Genomic DNA, 26,174 nt, shown 5'->3' on the forward strand with positions numbered 1-26,174 from the left:
ACCTCTACAGCTGAACTTATAGTTCTGATCATGTTAACAGCTTGTTTTGTATTTATTTGTATGATCCATATTTTTTCATTTAAAGGCTTTAATAATATTGGAGATGTGAGTGGATTCTAGCTTCCAGACATATTTTTAATAATCCTGATGCTGAGAAACATGCAGTTTAGATGAAGATTAAACGGAATGAGTCTTATTTTAGATCAGAATCAACACGTATTTAAGAATTATTCTTATTAACATTATAGCGTTTTGTTTGGTATGTATTGGGTTAGCAGTTCTTGAGGACTCACTCACTGAAGAGGTTTTAATAAATGCCCTCCTACTGGGCAGGCCCAGGTGTAAACACATCAGTTGTCTCCCACTCAAAAGAGCTAAAATATCCTCGATGGAGAAAACTTTGTTTAATCTAGATTTTGTCAAATGGGTGTTTTCTGAGGGTTTGATCCGATCCACTGGTGCCATGGTGGTGATCTAGCCTCACTCAGAGTGCTCCTCTGTCATGATTCGGAAACCTCTGTCTGTGCAACAGGAAATCAGGTTTCATCATCCCCTCAGTCATAAGAAAGTTTGCTGATAAACAGAAGCGTTGTGGAGTTTTTGGAGACGTTGGAGAACTTTTCTAGTGTAAAATGTGTTTGTTGTCTGTGTTTTAGGGCATGAGCTCGGTGTTCTTCAATAAAGGAGAGAACTGCATCGCTGCTGGCAGGCTGTTTGTGGAGGACTCCATCCATGACCAGTTTTTAGTCAAAGTGGTAAAAATCATGACACCTTTTGTCTCATCCTGTCAAAGATCTGCCTGTAAAATAAGAAAAAACAGGCCAATGCAGAACTGTGTAAAGTCCAGTAGTCATCTCGCCTTTAATCCCAGGTTGAAGAGGTCAAAAAGATGAAGATTGGTGATCCTTTGGACCGCTCCACAGACCACGGCCCTCAGAATCACAAAGCACATCTGGACAAATTGGTGGAATATTGTCAGATTGGTGTAAAAGAGGGAGCCACTCTAGTCTGTGGAGGCAAGCAAGTGCAGCGCCCAGGTGAAGCAGCTGGAGCAGCAAACATGGGGGATCCATGATGAACTATGGATGAATGAATCAAAACCATGTTTATTCCTGCTTCCAGGTTTCTTCTTCGAGCCCACGGTGTTTACCGATGTCCAAGACCACATGTACATTGCTAAAGAAGAGTCATTTGGACCAGTTATGATCATTTCCAAGTTCAAGAGTGGGTACGCCAACATCCAAGGGTGCTAACAGCATGCCAGTAGCTCATATTACCGTTTCTTTACTTATCTTTGTGTCTCTGTTGTGACTGAATTCTGAGTGGTCTGGTTTCTCCCAACATGCTCCAGTGATGTAGATGATGTCCTGAGGAGGGCCAATGCCACAGAGTATGGCCTAGCATCAGGAGTTTTCACTCAGGACATCAGCAAAGCTCTCTACATCAGTGAGAGACTAGAAGCTGGCACTGTTTTTGTTAACACCTACAACAAGACAGATGTGGCTGCTCCCTTTGGAGGCTTCAAGCAGTCTGGATTTGGCAAAGACTTGGGTAAGAAGTTTTCCCACTCATGCTGTATTCATTTAATGTTGAAAACTCTAGTTTAAGTCTTTGAAAACATGTAAAACAGCATGCTGTTTTCTTATAGTTTGAAATAAGCCGATCGTTTCCCTTCACCATACATTCTGTAGCTGATCTTTCAGCGTCGTTACGTCCTAGCATGATGTAAGTCCTATTGGGTTTAGTTAAATTGGAAACCCCTTATAAAATATATTAAACAAAAACTGTGTAAAAGTATTGGACTTTTAAATAAAGTAAAAAGTATTTTGGAGTCATCAACACTTCATATATTATATTATTCATTATTGTTCCATACTTGACTTATTGTATAGAGGTTTGGGGCAACACATAGCTATGAGAATTATATATAAAGTAGATGCTAGAGAACATACCAATAGACTTTTTATTGAATCAAAAATTATGAAATTCAGGGATTTGGTTAATTTGAAAACTTTACTAATTATGTTCAGGGCAAAAAAAGAGGTTACTGCCAGTGAAGCTACAGAAGTTTTTTGTTTTGATTTCAAATGATGGAAAAACAGAAAGAAGCCTGAGTTTAAAAGAGTTTTTTTACGAACAACATTAAAGCAAATGTGTATTTCAGTATATGGAGTAAAATTATGGAACAATCTGGATTATGACCTGAAAAAATGTTTAACTACCGATCAATTTAAGAGACTATATAAAGAAAAAATCATGGAATCGTATGATTGATAAGTAAATATTGAATAAGTATATTGATAAGTTTTATTGTGATTTTGTTTACAAAGACAAGGAAGTTCTATACTTTGATCTGTGTATAAGGCCATTCTGTAAATTATATTGTATGAAGTAGAAAGGGGTAGGTCATATAAGACTTCTTCTTCCTCCCCCTTTTTTCACTTAGGAGACTGTTGATGATTGTATTTTGCATGAATGATGAATGAAACTGCTGAGTGAGAAAATAAATTAACAATTAACAAATTATAAAAATCCAAGAAAAGTGTGCCTTGTTGAGCCAGCACTGATTCTACAGAGACTAGAAGACACTAAGTAGTGGCACTTACAGTAGAAATGGGTTTTTTGTGATAAATCTGTGTATTTATGTCACGTTGAGAGTTAGGAGGAGATTAGGACCCAAGATGCAGAAAACCCCAGATGATACGAGGCAGGAGCGGTTTGAAGGTAAAATCCTTTTTATTAGGATGAGGAACCAAAAATCCAAAACGGCAGGAAGCCAAAAACCAAAGTCCTGAATACAAGGAGGACGAAAGCTCAACATAGAGCACAAAACCTGGAGACAAGGTGCAAAAGCTCACATAGAGCACAAAACAACGCTGACACAAAACACAATGGACCGACAAGACAATGAGACACAGACAGGGCTTTATACACTGGGGCATAATGGGAGGCAGATGAGCTGCAGGTGTGTGGGGAGAGAACCAGGTGAAAGCAATAACTAATCAGGGAGGAGCAGGAAGGAGCAGGGGAGGACACCAGACCTGACTGGGGAAGGATACACACACACACACACCTAGCTGGAGAAGGACATACACACAAACACAAACACACACACACACACACACACACACACACAACACACACAACACACACACCTACACACCTAGCTGGAGAAAGACATACACACACACACACACACACACACACACAAAACTGAAATAATAGACCTATAGAAATATGGTGGGGAGACTAAGAGAGCATGAAGAAAACCAGGAGGGAGCTGGGGAAAAAAAGGGCTGGAGCTACAAGGACACCGAACGTGAAGGGACACCTGGAGGAGCTGGGGATGACTGAAGGAACACAGGACTTGGGAGGAATGATCTGGAGGGCTGCAAACAGGAGACACATGAGGAACACAAAGAGACACAGAACATGACAATTTATGCATATTAGAGACTGATTCACAAGGTGGTGTTGAGTCTTACATCATGTGTGATATTCAGAGAATCTTTGTTTAACTATCAGCAAACTCTTTAGGAAGCAAGGGTGAAGTTCTTTGCTGATATCGTGGAAAAAAATTCTCATGATCCACACACTCTTTTTTCTGTAGTAAATTCGCTACTTGAGTTCTCTGATTCTAGTTCTTTGCCTCCCACAGTTGAAAATTGTAATGACTTTCTTCACTTTTTTGTTGATAAGGTTACAGCTATTCAAGCTGCCATTACAAACTCACCACCAGACTCTCTACTCCCAGAGGCTAGTTTCCAGGCTACACTGGAAACATTTGAGCCTGTATCCTTATCGGACTTGGAAAAACTGGTTGCTCAGCTTAAACCATCTGGCTCTCCTTGTGATGTGCTGTCCCCTAGAATTTATAAAGAACTCTTTCCAGTGATAGGCCCTTTGCTTTTGGCAATCATAAATGGCAGTCTTACTTCTAGTATGGTTCCGTCCTCGTTTAAGAAGGCTGTTATTCATCCTTTGTTAAAAAAGCCGGGGCTGGATGTGACAAACTTAGCTAATTACAGGCCCATCTCAAAACTCCCTTTTCTTTCCAAACTGCTGGAGAAGGTCGTGTATTCACAATTGATTGCCTTTATGGACACAAATGATTTATGGGAGACCTTTCAGTCAGGGTTCAGGGCAGGTCACCGCACTGAATCTGCTCTTTTAATGGTTTTTAATGACACGTTTTTAGCCTGTGACATGGATAACGATGTCGTCCTACTATTGCTGGACTTATCTGCAGCTTTTGATATAGTCGACCACGAAGTCCTTCTGGACCGACTACAGCATTGGGTGGGGAGAACTGGGCAGGCCCTCCAATGGCTTCGCTCCTACCTTCATGACAGGACATTTAGTGTTCAGATGGGTGAGGTGACGTCACCCTGCGTGAGACTTCGTTGGGGTGTGCCACAGGGCTCTGTCCTTGCTCCTCTCCTATTTGCAGTGTATTTGCTTCCTCTTGGAGTCCTCCTTCGTCAGCATAATGTCAATCCAGAATGACTTCCTATCTCTGGCTCCTTCAAAGGCAGTTCGAAATCTGGGTGTTGTGATTGATGAACACCAGACCTTTAAAGATCATGTTGCCTCTGTTGCCCGTTCATGCCGCTTTGCGCTGTATAACATACGAAAGATCAGACCATACCTAACACAACATGCCACCCAGCTCCTGGTGCAATCTACTGTCATCTCCCGCCTCGATTACTGTAATGCCCTTCTAACTGGTCTTCCAGGCTGTTCTGTGAGACCTCTTCAAATGGTCCAGAATGCAGCGGCGTGTCTGGTCTTCAATCAGCCTAAAAGAGCACACGTCACCCCTCTGTTCATTGAGCTCCACTGGCTACCGCTAGCAGCACACATCAAATTCAAATTGCTAACACTAGCATACAAAGTCCGAGACGGTACGGCTCCCATCTACCTGAATCCTCTTGCAAAGGCTTACGTCTCGGCCCGGCCGCTCCGGTCATCACAGGATCGTCGGCTAGCAGTGCCTACACCACGCTCAGGACCATCCAGACTTTTCGCATGCATCGTTCCACAAATGTGGAATTACCTTCCAAGCACTACCAGAGCAGCGGCTTCCTTTTCAATTTTCAAGAAACTCCTGAAGACCCCGCTCTTCAGAGAGCATCTTTTGAACTAGCACCTTGCCTGCACCCATCCCCCCTCTCTACTGTCCACTCCTTGTTCCCTACTCTCCATGACTGATGTCAACGTTGTTGTTGTTATTGTTGTTGTTAGCCTCAAGGGCAAAATGCCAATTATCACTTGTAAGTTGCTTTGGACAAAAGCGTCTGCTAAATACATAAACATAATGTGAAATTTCATTTTTTTGCTGATGACTGCCAGATCTATCTCCCTCTTCGTCGTGGGGAGGATAGATCTGTTTATCCTTTATTGGACTGTTTGAAGGACATAAAATGTCGGATGGCTTCTAATTTTTGCACCTAAATGAGAGCAAAACGGAAGTCATAGTACTTAGTCCTGGCAGAAGAAATGGCTCAGGTGCTGATATTGACCTTGGCCCATTGACCCCTATGAAAAGAAAATAGTCAGTAATTTGGGGATAAAAACTGACTCCTCACTTAATCTTGACACTCACGTAAATACGGTGGTGAGGTCCTGTTTTTTTTTTACCTGAAAAGACTATCCAGGATCAGGCCTCTACTGTCCAGAGCTCATCTGGAATCTGTGTTGCATGCTTTCGTCCTATCCCGTCTGGACTACTGTAACTGTATGCTGGTCAGGCCCAGTGCACGGTTGCACAGCTCCAATTTGTACAGAACTCAGTGGCTATGTTCCTGACAGGTACTAGATGTTGAGATCACATTACCCTAGTGCTGTTTACTCTGCACTGGCTCCCGGTGCAATACCGAGCAAAATTTAAAATCTTAACTCTCTTTTATAAGGCCGTCCAGGGCAGTGCCCCCTCTTACATTACTGCACTTTTGCACAGGTATGCTCCATCTCGCTCTCTTCGCTCAGCCGAGCAGGGACGTCTGGTGGTCCCCCGGTCGAAATAGCGATCGAGGGGTTATTGTGCATTTTCTGTTTTGGCTCCAACTCTGTGGAATGAATTGCCATTGAGCATTAGGCAGGCACCGTCCCTTAAAGTCTTTAATTCTCGTCTAAAGACTCATTTTCATTTGATTGCTTTTCAGCGCTAGGGTTCTTTGAATTGCCCTGACATTATGGTTTTTAATACTTCTTCTTTTTGACCAGGATGCTTGATCTTATTTTGTCCACCATATGTTTTTAATTGATTAGTCTTATTACGTTATCTCTCTGTATTTGTAATATTGCTTGCTTGTTATTTTATGATTTTATCTTGCTTTTATGCCCAGGTACTGGGAATGTTCTTATGATGATGCTGTTCAGCACCTTGGGCTTCTGATAACATTGTGGAAGGTGCTCTACAAATAAAATTGATCGATCGGTTGATTGATTGGTTGATTGATTGATTGATTGATTGATTGGTTGATGATTGATTGATTGATTGGTTGATTGATTGATTGATTGATTGATTGATTGATTGATTGATTGATTGATTGATTGATTGATGTGTTAGACCACCGGCTCATCCCTGAGAGCAGCAGTTGGTCCATTCCTCACTTCATGTTTACACAAAGCAGTAGTTGTACTGATAAGGCACCCACAATCATGAGAATACAGTCGGGTAATAAAAGGGTTTGGATGCTATGCTACGTGAAATCCATCTGCTGTAATACTGCAGTCATCTCCACTTTTCCTGTAAAACATGTCCACAGGCGTGTTCTCCTTCCCACTGCACATGTTTCATTCCTAAACACTCAACTGGAAAATACTACAGGTGTTGTCTGTGCACACACCAGTTCTACCAGCGGTTCTCTGTGAGCATGTAACCATGATGAAGCGATTATCTGAAAAGGTGAAAGCTACAAATGTTCCTTGGTTTTATTTGATAAAGTGATGCATCTGAATAGATGACCTGACAGGGTGAGCTGTGCCAACAGAAGCACTCGGGACCAGTCAAGCTGGCATGATCTCTTCCTGGCACTCGCAGAGTACAGACACTTCTCTTTTTGCTCCCTTATCTTTTTTCCCCAAGGCTCTTTGTCCTGTCTGCCCACAGAGCGCTTCTCTGCATTTCTTCTGAAAACCCTATTTTTACCCATAGATTTGATAAATTGGTCATTCAACACGATTGATAAGATTTTTTTCAACAATGAGAACGGAGCAGGGGGCTCCCACGTGTCCACAGGGGACGCACCCGGTGGGATATATTTTGGATTCCTGGAGGGAATGGAAGATCATATGTCAATCCCAGCTGTCCATTGAGGACATCGAAGACGTGTGGATATTTGGTCTGATGATCACTGGATTTCTCCTGATTGGAGTGGGAGGATATCTGGTTTTCTGGAAATTTGGGGAGACGCGAGCGATTGGAGGGCGACCTGCACCCACGGAAAGCACCGTCCGTGTGGAGACTTCTCAGACTGAGACGTTACTCGAGGTGAATCGTAAGATGGACAGTGTTCTAGCTGCAATACCGATATTAGTGTGCAAAATGGATGTCATCTCGGAGAGAGTCACCGGACGGGATGGACAAGTTTAAAACCCAAAATTGGCTTCACTGAAGGACTGGAAATGATCAGTTTAAAGACTGAAGGCAGAGAGGACAATTATCCCAGCCTGACCCAAACAAATTCTTGTTATCTGAATCTGACGCCCTGGTAGCCTTGAGCTGCAAGCAACTAAAAAAACCCCACGAAGGAATGCAGACAGATGCCGTGAAAACCCGACCCCCCCCCCCCCCCCCCCCCCCTTCGGAATGGTGGACTTCAGCCTGGCAAGGTCATCAACCTGCAGGAGTCAATGTGCTCTGGGCTTCTCCCAAGATCTCCCTCCCACCTGTGGCTACAGTGGCTGAGCGCCGTAGATGGCTGCTCTCGCTGGGGGAAACAGGATCCCAGCCCCCCACCCCCACCTTCCTATTGGAGTCAGAATCAGAAAACTTTATTTATCCCTGAGGGGCAATTAAAAAATAATAATAATAATAACAGCAGAGCAGCATGATGTCGGACATACAAACATTGAATAAATAGGCAATAAGGAAGTAATAAAGCAGCAAGAAGAAGGATAAAACAGTAAAATATGCCAAAAACACTGAGTAAGTGAATAAAGTGACTAAAGTGTCGTCTGTATAAAAGTTAAATATATGGAGAGCCCAAGGAGAAGGTTTATCTGGGGATGGTCTTATCTTATCTGCTGGAGTTAAAGAGCAGAATGGCTTTGGGGACAAAGGTGGCTCTTCTCCTCTCAGTCTTACAGGAAATGCAGCATAGGCGTCGCCCAGAGGGGAGCCATTGAAATGCAGGGTGAAGAAAGTGAGAGGGGTTATGGAGGATTTTGGCTGCCTGTCTCAGGGCTTGTTGATAGAAAACCTGAGCAAGAGTTCTGACAGGCAGGCCAACAATTTTGGAGCACACAGTGTGTTTACATGCAGCCAGTAACCCTTTTAAAACCCGAATATTCACAATAACCCGGTTCCGCAGGTCCATGTAAACACCGCCAAAAACCCGGATATGCTCATATCCCGGTTACTACACCTGGGGTAACCCTTTTCTAACCCGAATGTTTTAGTCGTGTAAACGCACATCGGGATATCCCCATCAAAGCGTGTGTTCTGCGCATGCTCTGTTCGCAAGGAATCTTGGTCTTTTGAGTAGCGAGACGTCTTGTATGCGCCAGAACTCCGGAAGTAAACAACAAGTTGGGAGCAACATGGCGAGTCGCGGCACAGCACCACACTTTGAGTGACAAGGAAACTAAAGCGCAAATAAACGCGGTCGCTATCTCTTCCGAACTGGGAAACATGTTGTTGTTTTCACGGATACCGGAACGAGAAGAACCGGAAATGACGCATATTGCGTCTGGACGTAGTCCATACGTCCTGACGCTACCCCAACGTCCGCATTTAAATCAGGTTATGCAAGTTAGGGGTAACTCTTTCTATTCATGCTTGTAAACGTGTTATTCTGATCAACTCAGAAACCCGAATCCCGACCTTAACCCGATCATAACCCGGATATTGGCTGCATGTAAACGTAGTCACTGATGCAGTGTGCTGCAGTCTGTTCCTGTTCTGGAGGCTAAAGCTTGGTTTATGCTAGACGCATTTACTTTCCACTTGGTGATGCGGCTCGCGGATGGAACGCGCTTCACAACTCGCAGCGTTTATGGTTCGTGCGGCTTGTCCCTGCGGTGAGCCAATATTCTCCCAAACTGTAGGGGGCAGCATGGAGCTCTACGGCATGTATCCAACACTACACCACAGTAGAAGTAGAAATGACTGTTTACAACATGGCATTCCAGCATTTTTTTAACAGCGTTCTCGTCTTTTCCGACAGCGCGAGCTATTTCTCTCCAAGAATTATTAACAACATGTTGATCACGGTGATCTCTGAGATCTGAATCATACTAATGTCTGTGTTTACGAACCTCTGCCATACTAGTTCTTGCCGGTCCGCCATGTTTTTCCGCGTCCGTCCGTCCGCGTGGTTAGAAATTTTCCGAGGTGCGCGTTGCGGAAATTCTGGGCTGTGCGGAGAAGAGGCGTGGTTGTTAAAATGACGCAACTTTTCCGCGCGGAGCCGTGCGGACCTCGTGGACGCGTCAAGCATAAACCAACCTTAAGGGAGTAGAACCAGCAAGTGATGGAGAAGGTCATGATGCTTTCCAGGAAGGCACAGTAAAAAGTCATCATGACTGAGGAGCTGACTCCAAAGGAGTTGAGCTTCCTCAGGAGATATAGCCGTTGGTGGCACTTCCTGAGAATCTCCTCTGTGTTAGCAGAGAATTTCAGGAGGTTGTCAAAGGTGGTTCCCAGATACTTGTACTCCTCCACTACCTCCACTGGGTTCCCGTGGATAATGGTGGTTACTGAAGCAGCCGGATCCCTCTGCCTCCTGCAGAAGGTCACCACCATGTCTTTGGTTTTGCTCACATTCAGTTCAAGTTTGGAGTTGTCACACCACTCTACAAACTCCTGAAGATCAGGTCCGTGGTGTTGTGAGGAGCCTGACAGCAGTGACAGGAGGACTGTATCATCAGCATATTTCACCAGGTGACAGTTGGGATGTGTGGATCTGCAGTCGTCGGTGTAGAGGATGTAGAGCAGGGGGGAGAGCACACGGCCCTGGGGGGAGCCGGTGGAGGTGGAACGGAGACCGGAGGGACAGTTGCTGACCCGAACTTTCTGAGTCCTCGTCGTCTTCCTCCGCTTATCCGGGTCCGGGTCGCGGGGGCAGCATCCCAACTAGGGAGCTCCAGGCCGTCCTCTCCCCGGCCTTGTCCACCAGCTCCTCCGGCAGGACCCCAAGGCGTTCCCGGACCAGATTGGAGATGTAACCTCTCCAACGTGTCCTGGGTCGACCCGGGGGCCTTCTGCCGGCAGGACATGCCCGAAACACCTCCCCGGGGAGGCGTCCAGGAGGCATCCTGACCAGATGCCCAAACCACCTCAACTGGCTCCTTTCGATCCGGAGGAGCAGCGGTTCTACTCCGAGTCCCTCCCGAATGTCCGAGCTCCTCACCCTATCTCTAAGGCTGAGCCCGGCCACCCTACGGAGGAAACTCATTTTGGCCGCTTGTATCCGCGATCTCGTTCTTTCGGTCATTACCCAAAGCTCATGACCATAGGTGAGGATTGGGACGTAGATCGACCGGTAAATCGAGAGCCTGGCTTTCTGGCTCAGCTCCCTCTTCCCCACGACAGATCGGCTCAGCGTCCGCATCACTGCAGACGCCGAACCAATCCGCCTGTCGATCTCCCGATCCCTCCTACCCTCACTCGTGAACAAGACCCCGAGATACTTAAACTCCTCCACTTGAGGTAGGACCTCTCCCCCGACCCGGAGGTGGCAAGCCACCCTTTTCCGGTCGAGAACCATGGTCTCAGATTTGGAGGTGCTGATCCTCATCCCAGCCGCTTCACATTCAGCCGCGAACCTACCCAGCAAGAGCTGAAGGTCAGAGCTGGATGAAGCTAGGAGGACCACATCATCCGCAAAAAGCAGAGACGAGATTCTCCTGCCACCAAACTCGACACACTCCACACCACGGCTGCGTCTAGAAATTCTGTCCATAAAAGTGATGAACAGAACCGGTGACAAAGGGCAGCCCTGGCGGAGTCCAACCCTCACTGGGAACAGGTCCGACTTACTACCGGCTATGCGGACCAAACTCACGCTCCTCTGGTAAAGGGACTGAATGGCCCTTAACAGAAAGCCACCCACCCCATACTCCTGGAGCGTCCCCCACAGGGTGCCCCTGGGGACACGGTCATAAGCCTTCTCCAAATCCACAAAGCACATGTGAATTGGTTGGGCAAACTCCCATGCCCCCTCCATCACCCTTGCAAGGGTATAGAGCTGGTCCACAGTTCCACGGCCAGGACGAAAACCACATTGCTCCTCCTCTATCTGAGATTCAACTATCGATCGGACCCTCCTCTCCAGTACCTTGGAGTAGACCTTTCCAGGGAGGCTGAGGAGTGTGATCCCCCTATAGTTGGAACACACCCTCAGGTCACCCTTCTTAAAGATGGGGACCACCACCCCGGTCTGCCACTCCCTAGGAACTGCCCCCGATGACCACGCAATGTTGTAGAGACGTGTCAACCATGACAGCCCTACAACATCCATAGCCTTGAGATACCCAGGACGAACCTCATCCGCCCCCGGGGCTCCGCCGCTGTGTAGTTGTTTGACTACCTCAGCAACTTCTGCCCCCGAGATCGGACAGTCCATCCCCAGGCCTCCCAGCTCTGGTTCCTCCTCGGAATGCGCATTGGTGGGATTGAGGAGCTCCTCAAAGTATTCCTTCCACCGTCCGACTATAGCCTCAGTTGACGTCAGCAGCTCCCCATCCCCACTGTAAACAGTGTGAGCGAGTTGCTGCCTTCCTCTCCTGAGGCGCCGGACAGTTTGCCAGAACCTCTTTGGAGCCGATCGATAGTCTTTCTCCATGGCCTCACCAAACTCCTCCCACGCCCGAGATTTTGCCTCGGCAACTGCCACTGCTGCACCCCGCTTGGCTATCCGGTACCTGTCTGCTGCCTCCGGAGACCCACTGACCAGCCACGCCCTGTAGGCCTCCTTCTTCAGCTTGACGGCTCCCCGAACCTCTGGTGTCCACCAGCGGGTACGGGGGTTGCCATCACGACTGGCACCGGCCACCTTACGACCACAGCTAGCAACAGCCGCCTCGACAATTGCAGCGTGGAACAAGGCCCACTCGGACTCAATGTCCCCCACTGCTCTCGGGACGTGGTCAAAGCTCTGCCGGAGGTGGGAGTTGAAGACCGTCTTGACAGGTTCTTCTGCCAGGCGTTCCCAGCAGACCCTCACTATGCGTTTTGGTCTGCCAGGTCTACGCGGCATGTTCCCTTGCCATCTGATCCAACTCACCACCAGGTGGTGATCAGTTGACAGCTCCGCCCCTCTCTTCACTCGGGTGTCCAAAACATACGGCCGCAGGTCAGATGATACGACTACAAAATCTATCATCGACCTGTGACCTAGGCTGCCCTGGTACCAAGTGTACCGGTGGGCATCCTTATGTTCGAACATGGTTTTCGTTATGGCCAAACTGCGGCTTGCACAGAAGTCCAATAACAAAACACCGCTCAAGTTCAGATTAGGTGGGCCGTTCCTCCCAATCACACCCCTCCAGGTCAAGCTGTCATTGCCCACGTGAGCATTGAAGTCCCCCAGCAGGACAATGGAGTCCCCTGATGGAGCACTATCTAGCACTCGTCCCAGGGACTCCAAAAAGGGTGGGTACTCTGAACTGATATTTGGCCCATAAGCACAAACAACAGTCAGGACCCGTTCCCCGACCCGAAGGCGCAAGGAAGCTACCCTCTTGTCCCCCGGGGTAAACCCCAACACACAGGCAGAGAGTCTCGGGGCTAACAAAAAGCCAACCCCAGCCCTCCGCCTCTCACCCGGAGCAACTCCAGCAAAGTAGAGTGTCCAACCCCTCTCCAGGTCTCGGGTTCCAGAGCCAATGCAATGTGTCGAGGTGAGTCCGACTATATCTAGCCGGTACCGCTCAACCTCTGCCACAAGCTCCGGCTCCTTCCCCGCCAGCGAGGTGACGTTCCATGTCCCAAAAACTAGTTTTCTTGTCCGGGGATTGGACCGCCAAGGCTCCCGCCTTGGTCTGCCACCCGATTCACATTGCACCGGACCCTTCATGTTCCTCCTGCGGGTGGTGGGTCCACAGTTGGACGAGCCCATGTATCCGGTTCGGGCTGGGCCCGGCCGGGCCCCATGGGCGAAAGCCCGGCCACCAGGCGCTCGCTCACGGGCCCCAACCCCAGGCCTGGCTCCAGGGTGGGACCCCGGTAACCCTCCGGGCCGGGTACTCCGACTCTTCGTTTTAACCGCCATGAAAGATCCTTCGAACCGTTCTTTGTCTCACCCTTCACCTAAGACCAATTTGTCATGGGAGACCCTACCAGGGGCACTAAGTGCCCCAGACAACATAGCTCCTAGGATCATTAGGGCACTCAAACTCCTCCACCACGATAAGGTGACGGTTCAAGGAGGAGTTTTTCTGAGTCCTGTTGGTTAAAAGTCCAGTATCCACAGGGTTAACTGGTCATCCAAATGAAATTGGGAGGAAAGTTTAGTAGCCAGGATGTGAGGCTGCAGAGTGTTGAATGCTGATGAAAAGTCAACAAACAGAAGCCTGGCGGAGGAGTCAGGGAGCTCCAGATGTTTATGGATGGAGTCCAGGACGAAGATTTTTGCATCATCGGCGCCTCTGCGTGCACGATAAGCAAACTGGAGTGGATCCATCAGGGGCTCAGTTGCTCTCACAATGTGCTCTTTTATGATCTTCTCCATGGCCTTCATCACCAAGGAGGTGAGCGCCACAGGACGAAGATCGTTAGGAGACTTTGGGTTGCATTTTTTTGGGACAGGGGTAACTGTGGAGTGTTTCCACAGCTGGGGGACGGTGTGACTGTCAAGTGAGTGTTGAAATAGAGTCTGGAACACATTTCCTAGCTGCTCTGCACAGCGCCTCAGAACTCTACTACTGATGTTGTCAGGGCCGGGTGAGCTGCTCTCCCTGGTCCTCCTGAGGGCTCTCACCACGTCCTCGGTCTGGAAGGTGAGTGCAGAGCTGCCAGGTTTGAGTGAGGATCTGGACTCCTCAAGCTGGGTGATATGGTCTGTCTCAGACCTGGTGTAGAAAGCGTTGAGGTCGTCAGGGAGGGAGGTGGGGTTGCTGCCCTCCACCTGGATGGTTCTGGAGGCGGTGACCACAGTATTCACATGGTTTTGAGCCCCTGCCAGGCCGAGCGAAGGTCCCCTGTGGTAAAATTTTTTTCCACATTGTTTTTATATTTCAGTTTAGCAGCTTTAATGGCCCTCTTGACCTCCCTGTTGACTTCTTTCTTATCCTGTGCAGAACCGGTGAAGAAAATCCTCTTTTTTTTGTTAAGGATTTCCTTTAGCTCCTTGGTGATCCAAGGTTTGTTGTTGGGGTAGATGGTGACTTTTTTGAGGGGATGATGATGTCTACACATCTCATGAGTCTCATGTTATGTTGTGTTGTCTGAAGTCTGTTGCATATCTGTGAGGTGTTTTTTTCTGGTGGGAGGGTAGCTGTGAAGTGCCTTTTTTCCCCTCCTCCCGAATCAGTTCCTCATGTAACCCTCTTATCTCTCTATTAAGTTAGAGCGACTCAGGGCTGCGAATGACCACAGTCACCAATTCTTGTCATGTGTCTTGACCATGTATGTCTGATCTCTGAATTTTGTGTACTGAAACTCTAATTTCCCTCTGGGATTAATAAAGTATGTTTGATTTGATTTGATTTGATGGCTCTGCTTTTAATTCGAGTGGACTTCTTGTCCCACATTTTGAAACGTATCGTGTCTATGGAGTTATATAGCTTAGGCCATGTTCTTTTACCTTTCCCATGTTAACAAATCCAGCGAACCACTGCTTCAACACGTGTTTTTAAGAGGGCTGTCTACTAACTGGCACACAGTCTATAGTGATGAATATATCTGGATTAAAGCCTGACCTGGTTCTGCATTTAACTTTCAAACATAAAAATTGTTTCTTTAAATAATTTCTTTTATTTTGCTTTTATTGACATGTTTCTTGTATAAATACATTACATTACATTGTAGGAACCAACAAAGCCAGTGAAAGGACCTGGACGCTAACGCATGCTGACTGTATTTGTGTTGACCCAACAGGGCAAGAGGCTCTCGGTGAATACCTGAAGACAAAGACGGTGACCATAGAGTATTAGCTCGTCCCCTAGAGGACGGCGAAGTGAGACGGCACGGAGACTAGAGGCAGAGGAAGTGACACTACCGTACATGCCTCAACACAGTAGTTAATATTAACCTGTTTCATAGGGATGTGTCGGTGAAATTCTGGTGATACGATACGGTGGAAATCATTTCAACAGCTTCTAAAAGTTTTACAACCTAACATCCTCAACACTTGCTGCTGATGAATAAAAACTACTGAGCTCACACACTAGAGTCAATGCCTTTGATTTTTATTCCATTTATTTGATCATTTAATGAATTTAATAAGATGTTGACTTCATTTACCCTCATTACAAATGGCCACAATCAGGCGTCTGATGTATAAAACGTAGCTTAGAATCCTTACTAGAACCCAGCTTAAGCACGGCAAAACATTTACTCATGCAAACAAATGTTCTGGCCTATAAAATCTGCTTACACAGCTGCAGCAGTTTCAGCTTTATAAATCACACCCGTCCTAGAAGTGTGCTCAGGTGTTTGTGATCACATCCTGCCTCCAACACACACACTTTCTGCCATAAATGTTAACTGCAAAGGACTTTATGAATCGTCTGCCTATGAATAAGCCGGCTGATCTGTACTTCATCAGTAACCATGGCAACCAAGAGTTCTAGAAAATGCAGTTTCACTGAGGCTGAAATTGAGGAGCTTGTGGTTGAAGTAGAGGCACACAAGAATCATATTGCCTTCAAGTGGCACAGTGTGGCAGAGCCGCAGTTGCTGCAGCTCGTCGTGTCTTCTCTTCACAGTTGAAAGTGAGACTTGCTCACTATGACCACTATTAAGCTGTGCTTGAAGCTGTTGCCCTGTGAGCTGCCTATCACACAATCTGTTTCACTCTCAGAAACGTGTCCTCTGATGCAGTTGTGGCTTTGGGTCTGCCAGACCTCTTCCTGTCAGAGTTTGCCCCACTTTCTGAGAGCCTTTTGATGGTGAAGGAAACTGTACTCACTGACACCTTGACTTTCTTTGCAATTTCTCTGTAGGAAAGATTCTTAAGTGTTATGATGGTCTGTCTCTCTTCCATTGTTACTTGCCTTTTTCTCACCATTTTTGTAGCAACACACTATTATCTGCAGTGCAATACTGTTCAACTGATGCTCGCGAGGGTCTGGTACCACATTATGTTCCAACACTGCTTTTATGCAGACAGAGGGGGTTGCAACACCTGTGGGAATTAGCCAGCACCAGCTTTCAAGGCTTGATCGACCTCCATTGCTGCAGAACAGCTGTGTTCCCTGAAAAAGCCTTTTTGTATAGTTCAGAAATGTACGTTATTTTTCAGTATTGAGTAAACTTACCTTTTTTTTAACCCGTTCAACACTTAACTTTGTACCATTTCAAGCTATTCATTGGACTTAAATGACTTAAACTGCAATAAATAACTGGAAAATGTGGGGCATTTTAAAACCTTTGACCGGTAATGTATATAATAAAACCCATAAAATGTAGTAAAAATTAAAAATGTTAAGCAATTAAACAGACCATATTAATAATTATCAATTAAAATCTAAGCTAAAAAGGTGAGTCATCAGCCTGCTCTTAAAAACATGAACATTCTCTGAGGCCCTGTGGCAGCCTGTTCCAGAGACGAGGGCGATAAGTCCCGATAGACGCCTCGCCGTGGGTATGTGTCCTGATTTTTGGGAGGAGAAGGTTCATGTGGTAAAAGCACTTCTGCGAGATAAGAAGGTCCAAGGCCATTAAGACACTTCAAATACATATGGGGGGGGGGGGGGCAATGCAATGATTGTAAGACTGGTGTAATATGCTCCCGCTTCCTGGTCTTCAGGACACGCTGCTGAATTTTGTACAAGTTGTAAACCTGAGATGCTCTTTTTGGGAAGACCAGAAAGCAAGGCATTACAGCAGTCTATTCTGGTGATGAAAGCGTGCATCAGCGTCTCCGTGTTGGCCAGAGAGAGGACAGGAAGGACTCTGGCAATGTTCTTCTGATGATAGAAGCCTATTTTCATTACGTTTTTAATGTGAGGGGTAAAAGACAGCTCAGAGTCAACAATCACACCCAGGTTCTTCACTAGTTGTGAAGGATCCAAATATAATAATAGTTTCTCTGGGCCTCAGAACCGATACTAAAACTTCAGTTTTGTCCTGGTTGAGCTCCAAATGTGACTCCAAATCCAGACCATGGGTTGATTAATTTACATAGATTATTTAAAATTTGTTGTCAGCACTATGTAAAAAACAGAATATTTACGTCATTCAGATCTAGGGCATCCTATTTTGTGTTCCCTTTATTTTTTAACAGTGTGTTAAAACCAACAGTTGAAAGAAAGAGACCAGGAACACTAACGGGTACAACAACCATATTCAATTAGCCCAGTTTCTAGTTGGAGACTTTCCACTCTCAATATGGCGGACGAGCTGAGTAACTATCATGAACGGTGGGGGAGGGAGACGCTTCGTCCAACATTTGCAACCATCTGAAACTGTTCGATTGACTTGACCTCTTCCAAACCTTTCTTTCTTTTATTTATTTATTTATTTCCTTTTTTCTCCATGTCTCCATTATTTCTGTCACTCTTCGTTGTAATACCACAATGGTATACTTTATGTGTTTCATGTCTTACAATTGTATGTTCAAAATGTGCTAAATAAAGTTATATTGAAAAAAAAAGAGACGCTCCGTCCATCTTTATAGGTTTGAAGGGGAACAGCGCCCTCTGCTGGACAGCAGCTCTGTGTTTATCTCACTCGAGCGAACAAAGAAGGGAGAGTTCGGTGTTTTCCCACCAGATTCAGGATTCTCCCGCCTGCCGTGCCGTGGCCGGTTTCTCTGCCTGCTGATGACGTTGGGATGGGCAGCATCCTGCAGGATGTGGAGAGGCTTCCCCCCCGGGACTGGGAGCCAGAGAAGAGAGCTTCGATCAGCTCCAGCAGGCCGAACGCTGTGGGCAGGTAGGCTCAGGTGCTGCTGCCATCACCACACAGTCAGGAGGAATGCAAGGGTCAGCGAGGCAGCAGATGCTTGTGTGCTGCAGGGTGAGGGACATTCCTGTGATGAGCATGCACCCCAGTCAGTCTGACTAAATGCTGTAAAATAATGCAGAATAAACATGAATACGATGCCAGTCACTGTAAAAACGAGTCAGATCGAATAAAACAAGTACAGGTAAGTATCTTTATAACCTGTCAGGGTTTAACTCTTCAGATTCTATTCAGATCCAGCTGCTTAATCAGTCAGAACCGGAACCAGTCAAGAGGCACTACCAAAAGCTGGACTGCTTCATGTTCCAAAAATAACTTAGAAGGGGAAAGCTTCCAGCCTGGCTCTGTTTACCTCAGCACCGAATCAGAACCTAGATCCAACCCCAGAGCTCCGTGGTGATGTTCCTCACTACACCTCAGGTGTTCCCCCAGACTACAGCTTCTGGGAAAATCCTCTGATTGTGGTCACTGGAGCTGCATTTTCTCCTCTTCTGTGGTAAAACATGCCCAGTTTCTTTGTGACTGACTTTCTCCTGGTGGGCGGAGCTAAAAGGTGTATGAGGTAGACCTGCTGCACCTGCTGTGGCCTCAGCTTGACATCAACCATATGGCCCCAACTGCCTCAGTAGTGGATAAAAACCATATAGTCTCCTCCCTTCCGGTCGGCTCATGGGTCCCTGAATGGGGCTAAAAGAGCTAATTGCTAATCCGCTCTGCCCTACGCCCTGGATCACACATATGTTGTACTTCAATTTAAATGAAAGTAATCTGTGCTTGGACCACGCCAGTCATGATTACTATGGCTAGTCAACTCAAGAATTGGGTTTCTATAGCAACAGGACATCCTTTACTCATTCTGCAAAGCAAACCTTGGTCAAAATGACAATGCTTCCCATCTTGGATTACGATGACATCATTTAGAGAAGTGCTTCAGAAAAAACTTCTTCATAAACTAGATGTCATTTATCACTCAGCAATCCGTTTTGCCACTGGTGCCCCTTTCACTGCTCTTCATCTGTACTGACTCGTTACCTGGCCATCCCTCCATTCCTGCAGGATGTTACATTGGTATCAATCATATACAACCCCGTCGTATCTTCTCTCATTACTCATCACTTCCAACAAGCAGCGCAGTTGACGCTCCAGTAACGTAATCTTGGTTATTCCCAAAGCTCACACCTCCTTTGGCAGCTCCTCATTCCAGTTTGCTGCTTCCAGCGACTGGAATGACCTGCAAAAAATCACTGAAGCTCACTACCTACATTCCATCTACCTTCAATTACCAATTCAATCAATAGTTTCTGATCAATGCCTTCTTCCGAGGACTTAAGACTGTTTTGATAGCTCGTACGTATGAGAACAGTCCATTGTCTTTATGTCTAACAGTTTAATCTTATTTTGATGTTGTATGTTTTCATCGTATCTGTTGTTTCTTTGGTGTAAAGCTATCTGTGTGTCTGTTGCTGCCGCCTCATGGCCAGGTCGAGAATTAGTTCTCAATCGACTCATCTGGTTAAATAAATAAATAAAAATAAAACAAATAAAGAGTACTACACATGTCGTTGGTACGTCGCATAAACGACGTCACCACAGATTCTCCTCTCCCCTAGCATAGCTGCTACTTACCACATGGCCAGAGTCACGGTGGATCTTTCCTCCTAAAGAAGGATTTGACGTTCGCTGAACTTACAGCCATTGTTCCTCTCCTCTCCTCCGTGTCTGGTTCGATGGCATCAATTAGGTGATGCACATTTGTATTCCTGGACACAAAATCTAAAATAACATTACCCCTGTTCAAAAATAAACGCTTTCTTCGCATCAAAATGCGTCTATAAAATTCACGTACATCATGTGTGAAATCCATGGCGCACAACAAGTGGAATTAGAAAATGGCGTTTTTAGCCCCATTGACTTGCATTCATTTGTTCGTTCTTCTGCGGACTCATGGTCCGGAGTAGGCGGGCGTGACTTAGACTGCCTATTAAGGTGGGACTTAGATGAAAAAAATTTTTTTTAATGATCATCTCTGATTCTAACGGGTCACTCTGAGTTTTTCATGCAGGCTGAACATGAAAATAGTCTCCTACACCTACCTCCTGCATTAGCTTCTGATAGAACGCGGACGGTGAAACTCTAGGATTAGAAAAGCCTGACAGATCTACGTCACGCTGTCACTTAACTTTAATGGACTCACCCATCTTGGCTCGTGACGGGGAAGGCTGTTGCTGTTATAGCATCCAGGAAACAGCAGATACCATCTTGGCTAGTAGAAGCTGCCCGTTTAGCTAACCATTAGCAACTCCACCACACAGCAGAACCCCTCCAGGCTTGTGTTGTTTGTGAAGATAAAATATCAGCGTTTCAGAGCAAACAGAGTCAGTGGTAGAGTTACGTTGCTGTTAGCCAATCAGAGGAGAGATGCCGAAATATCAGGAAATAAGACTCCTAATCCTGCTGTTAAGCTCAACTCTGACCTAGCTCACTTCTAGTTCCTGAAACAGGCGCACCAGAGCTTTTATTTTCTTACCTTCAGTACGACTTACAAGGCATTCAGTCCTACTAGAGGCCACTGCATACGTCTTAAAATACGAGTAAAGGACAACTTGTGCCATGACTGGGGGAAGGCGTTTAACCCAAGACATGCTGAATCAGCACGGGAGTCCGAAGGTAAGAAATAAAAGTCTTTTATTCACAAACGAGAACTAAAGGAGCACTGGAAAACCAGCGAGTAATGCCATAAGTCCAAAGTTCTAGCTCAGCGAGCCGTGGGGTAGTGGGGAGTAGAGGTGGATGAGAATGGAGACCCAGCCGGGCGTGAGGTGAGGCAGCAGAGAGGGGAGATCCAGGAGCTGAGGAGGAGGATGGGACGTGGAATGAAGATCCGTAGTTCTTTAGCTGAATAGTGAAGGTGTGGTGAAAAATCCTAGGAGGGCAAACAGAACCGGGTTTCAGGAGCAAGTTCAAAATCGTAATCCAAATAACTGTCCAAGGTCCAAAATCCAGATAATCCAACACGCGAGAGCAAACTACTAGAAGCAAACATGTCTCCATCCTCCTTTTAAACCCGAGCTCCAGATGATTAACTCGGCACAGCTGGTGCCCCTCCGCTCCTCACCTGTGGAACACAGAACCACAAAGATAGTTAATTGAGGAGGAGGACTCACCTCGACCCGAGAACGACGAGAACTTTAGTAAAAAGTCCAATCAGAATGCCAGATTAGGACAGTCCACCAGACTGTGGGATGCCTGGTTACCCCGGCCGTGTGCAACAATAATTCTGTTATTCATACAACTGATTTCTTTTGTTTGCTTCTCTTAAGCAACACAATGGGAAGGAGGCCGTCCCAAAGGAATTCCCTCCAGCCACAGCTGTTCCCAAGGCAGGAAGGCTGTCCTGAGAAGGTAAATCAGGATGATTATAAGACCGTTATCAGGAACATTAGCATGAGAAGGCCTAGTTTCTCTCAGCAGACTGAATGTGAAAGTCCATGAGAGGACAGCTGGACCAAGGACAGGTTCATGCTAAAGACGGGTTTTCTGGGATAAACGAACCTCATGACTTCTAGAAAATGTCTCTAGACAAAAGCACGATGCAATAATCTGAATTTAATCCCATCGTTAATAGAACATCTCATGTGTGATTCCAGGAACCACCAAGAAGAAAGCACAAGTCTAACACTCAGTCCTCCAAAAGCACACCTCCACCATACAGGTGAGACGTGACGGGGTGGGGGTGGTTGTTGTCGGGCAGACTTCCATTACAAACATGAGTTCACTTCGTCTCTGCTCAGTTCCCAGGGAGCCTCGGCCTCCTGCCCAACACCCTCATTAGGAGGAAGGAAGGAGGCGGCGGCGCCACGGCCGGCTCCACGCTGGGACAGGCAGAGACGAGGAGGGAGACGGGACAAACACACGGCACCCTCCTCCAGCCACCGCCGGCCCAGTTCCAGCACGGAGCTGCTGGAGGTCCTGCAGGACTCTGTGGAGGACAGCGACACAGACATGTCAGAGTCTGAAAAAGGTTTACTTGCATCCTCCTGTAGTCCTCCGCAGCTTGACCTCAGGCCAGAGGTCATTGAGGATGAGGACCACTCCTCCCACAGCCACAGCATCAGAGGAGCGGCTCATGGGGTGTTCCACTACCCAGACTTCCTCCCTCCACCATTTAATCTGTGGAGCCTCAGTCAACTGGCTGTTTTCTACAACACGGAAGGCAGAGCAGCCCCTCGGCCCGTTGGCTCTTTGGAACGATACCTGGAGAGGCTGCTGCAGCTGGAGTGGCATCAGATCCAGACGGTCCAAGAGGAGATTGAGAGCCTGCAGGTCTCAGAAGTAACACCTGGATGCCACAGGTCAGCTGCTGCTACCGGGTCATGCCTCAGCTCGCCTAAGTCCATCCTCCAGTGCCAGCGTGCCTTCCCCCTCACCTTCCTCTCCTCCCTGGCCAGTCACTCTGCCTTTGGCTGTGCCTGCACGCTCTGCTGGATCCGCTGCTCCACCTGCAGCTCGTCGTGCTGCCGCTCCATGCACACCAGTGGCCGTCCCTCCAGGCTGAATCCCATGCCAGATCGCAGTAGGGGACACACGTCTCTCCCCAAAAGAAGCTACAGTGAAAGCCGGGTGCACTCGTCAGACAGGACACGCCCATTTCAGGGACTGAGCAGCCCTTCTAGGACCAGCAGCCACCTGAGGAGGATGCAGGCACTAGGCAACATCCGTAACCCCGTCCCAAGTGCTCCCGGCAGGCCACATTCAACCTGTAGGGAGTCCAGGGTCCACGCCGCCAAGGTGGATGTCTCCACAGTAGGACAGTTTAGGAGGAGTGGCTCTGAGCAGAGGAGAGGGGGGGTTCAGAGACATCAGAACAGACAGGACGGCTCTGAGTTTAGAAAAGGACGAAGCGATGAATGCAGAGCAGCCCACGCCAAAAACCACAAAACCAAACCAAAGTCTGTGTCCGCAGTCAGAGACCATGTCCCGAGGTCCACATGCCCCCCTAACTCAGGGCAAGGCAGGGCCAAAGCGGTGGAGTTTGTTGCATGAACGTACAGATGAAGCTTTCTCCCCGTGTCCTGATGAGCTGACAGCTGATCCGGTGTCGGTACAAGATCGGCTCGGGTGCAAGATCGGCTCGGGTCCGTCGACTGCCGATGACGTCTGAGTAGTTGATTGGCTGAACATGAACCTTACGGAATTACGTAATCACGTAACGTTGTTATCACGTGACGTTGGTCCAGGCAAATTTTTTCTATTGGAAAGATGGACAACTTTTACAAAGAAATCCATCATTACCTCTTTGAAAATACACTTTTAGCATAGAGCTGCAAGTATAATAGGGCTGAACGATTAACTGCATGTGCAATTAAATTGCGATGTGACAAAAGGAGATTTTCTAATGGCAAAGGCTGCAATTTGGCAGCGAGTGGTTAGCGCAATGCTAATATACATGGAAAAACCCATAGGAATGCTAATGCTAATATCGCCGATTACATTATTACAAATTATGAATTAGAAACGTGCCAAATGATTACATTTGGAGTCTAATAGAAAGTAAAACTACCATCAATCAAATAAGTACAGACAGGTATTTTAGTAAAGCCAGAAAACTTTTAACTCCAGAGCTTTGGCTAGCAGCTATGAGCGTAACTGAACTACGCATGGACAAGACGTCAAAAACTCTAAACACAAAATACTTCAATAAACGGGACACACTTCTTTCCTGCAAATACAATTCCACAGGTGTTGCTAATACCTATGATCCTTCAAGAGATGTGCTCAAAGAGGAGTTCAACATGAATCAAATATAGTGTTTTATTTTACAAATACTATTATAAACACAAACTTACGTCTTAAGAAACATTATTTTAATAACGAAACTGCTAAATTCTTTCCAACAGTATAGATGTGTAGTGTATTTTGTCCGAGTGGGTTTGCCGTACTTTGACGTCATCGGCAGTCGAAGGACCCCGAGCCGATCTTGCACCCGAGCAGATACTGTACCGACACCGGGAAACTGTGGTCTTTGGGTCTTTAAGCTAACGCCTGCTGGATGTTTGCTCCTTCTGTTTCGTTTACTCACATGAACTTTGATCATGAAACACAAAGTTATCAGATGAAATCGCTGTTTGATCTTCAGAGTTTTTTAGTTGAATTAAAGACGTTTCCTGATATCTAATTAAAAACGTTGGTTTTAGATGTGGTTTCGTTTCGTAGCGTTCATATGAAGCAGAAGCTGAACTTTTGGAGTAAAACAGGAGTTGAGATTATTTCAACACTAATTTGCTGATAAGTTCTAATTCGTAATGTTTGATAACGTGAAGCATAAATCTGGAAATATGAAATAAATCAGAATAAAATACTTTTAGGACATTAAAGATTCCTAAAAGTCCTGGGAGCTGGACTTCAACCATCTCATCTCACACAAACCTCTGAACTCGCTCGTTTGGCAAACGGATATTTTTAATCCACCAGCTGGATTCCAGGAGAAGCCCTCCAAACTCCCAGAGCCAGGAGCCCCCCAGGCATAGCCCCCCCAATCGTTCGCTCACAGCTGACAGGGAAACAGGCTAAATCCAGTCTAGACCAGTTAGGCTCTTCCATCAGACAGATCCCTCCTGAGCAGGTTTCAGAGAAGCTGATTTATTATGAAGTTCTGACTAGCCTGGTGCGTGGAGCTGGGGTGTCATTACAGTGTCCTCAGATGAAAAAGCTTGACTTTGATCATTTTTCATATACTGGCCCACCTCTGTTTATTACACTTAAACACACTAAATCATTGGCCCAGTTTTAATATTTACATGAGTAGTCTTAAACTCAAACTTCAAACCATTAAAAGGTTCCCAAACCCTCAAGCATTTCATCTATAAGTGTTACTGTAGCCTAACCTGGTGAGCCAGGCCCATGGGGGACCAGCTGAGGCTCCTGTGGAGCGAGGCTATACCCACAAGCTGGGCTCAGTCTCCTCCACCGGATGTGTACCGGGAAAGTTTGGCTCCAAAAGAAAAGTTATCGCTTCCAAATCAGAACTTATGCTCTTTAAATCAAGAACATTTAAACTGTCACAAGTATAAAAAGTACTTATTTGAGTGTTGCTGCGTTTGAATGAGGAAAATGTGGAAAATTGAAAGTCTGAAAACTGTTTCTGGAATATTTGGGTCCATTTTCAAACCTGGTCAGTTCATTACACCCGTGACCACCGTGCGTGTAATGTTGCTTTTAAGTCCTGTCCATCATGAAACTTGGTTTAAAGGCGTTAATGCTGAGTCCACTCTTATTTTATGTGACAATAACAGATGTTTCTGGAAGGGATTCAGCTGAAGTTTCAGGAACGATGGACTTTTTTCTATTGGTCCAAGGAAAATGATTTGTAATTTGTTTGTTTTGCACAGTAACTTGTACATTTTGACTATAATACACAAAGGTGTGGACTCGAGTCACATGACTTGGACTCGAGTCAGACTTGAGTCATTATTTGAATGACTTCTGACTTGACTTGATAAAATCTATAAAGACTTATGACTTGACTGGACTTGAACACCAGTGACTTGTGACTTGAATCGGCTTGCATCTGTTGACTTGATGATGACTTGAGAATGTTTGATATTTTGTCACAGAAGTGGCACGACATGGACAAAAATCATAAATCATTCTTGGTTCTGGGTTTGATTTACTGCTGAATGCAGCAGCGCTTTGTTTATAACCAGTCTCAGTTTCTGCTTGTTTGAGCAAAAAAAAAGAAGCTTTAAGAAGGTTTTTTTCTGGAATTAATTTATTATCATCGTCATTAAATAGAAGTTGGACAGATGGCTTGATTATCACTTGAAAATTCAAAGTTAAGGACTTGACTTGGACTTGGTTGTCTTTGACTTGGATTTGACTT

At 46.3% G+C, this 26,174-nt stretch overlaps 2 protein-coding genes across 4 annotated transcripts in view; both read left to right on the top strand.

The window, feature by feature from the left end:
* Positions 1-15,552, top strand: part of LOC107385971 (cytosolic 10-formyltetrahydrofolate dehydrogenase) — an 80,809-nt gene extending 65,257 nt beyond the window's left edge. For 2 of the 3 annotated variants that reach the window (XM_070549135.1, XM_070549137.1), the window contains 5 exons: positions 657-755; positions 872-1,037; positions 1,123-1,228; positions 1,352-1,551; positions 15,266-15,552. In XM_070549135.1, coding sequence (XP_070405236.1) covers positions 657-755; positions 872-1,037; positions 1,123-1,228; positions 1,352-1,551; positions 15,266-15,321 — 627 coding nt within the window. In that variant the 3' untranslated portion in view covers positions 15,322-15,552. Of the gene's footprint in view, positions 1-656; positions 756-871; positions 1,038-1,122; positions 1,229-1,351; positions 1,552-15,265 lie in introns of those variants that run through there. The other variant, XM_070549136.1, reaches the window with a different exon arrangement.
* A 153-nt stretch (positions 15,553-15,705) lies between these two features.
* Positions 15,706-24,490, top strand: LOC107385972 (uncharacterized). The gene is made up of 4 exons (XM_015960118.3): positions 15,706-18,265; positions 21,616-21,697; positions 21,943-22,007; positions 22,087-24,490. The coding sequence occupies exons 1-4, from the start codon at positions 18,165-18,167 to the stop codon at positions 23,336-23,338; spliced, it is 1,500 nt and encodes a 499-aa protein (XP_015815604.3). The 5' UTR covers positions 15,706-18,164; the 3' UTR covers positions 23,339-24,490.
* The last annotated feature ends 1,684 nt before the right edge of the window (positions 24,491-26,174 follow it).

The sequence above is a fragment of the Nothobranchius furzeri genome, chromosome 3, assembly GCF_043380555.1.
Source record: "Nothobranchius furzeri strain GRZ-AD chromosome 3, NfurGRZ-RIMD1, whole genome shotgun sequence".
NCBI lineage: Eukaryota > Metazoa > Chordata > Actinopteri > Cyprinodontiformes > Nothobranchiidae > Nothobranchius > Nothobranchius furzeri.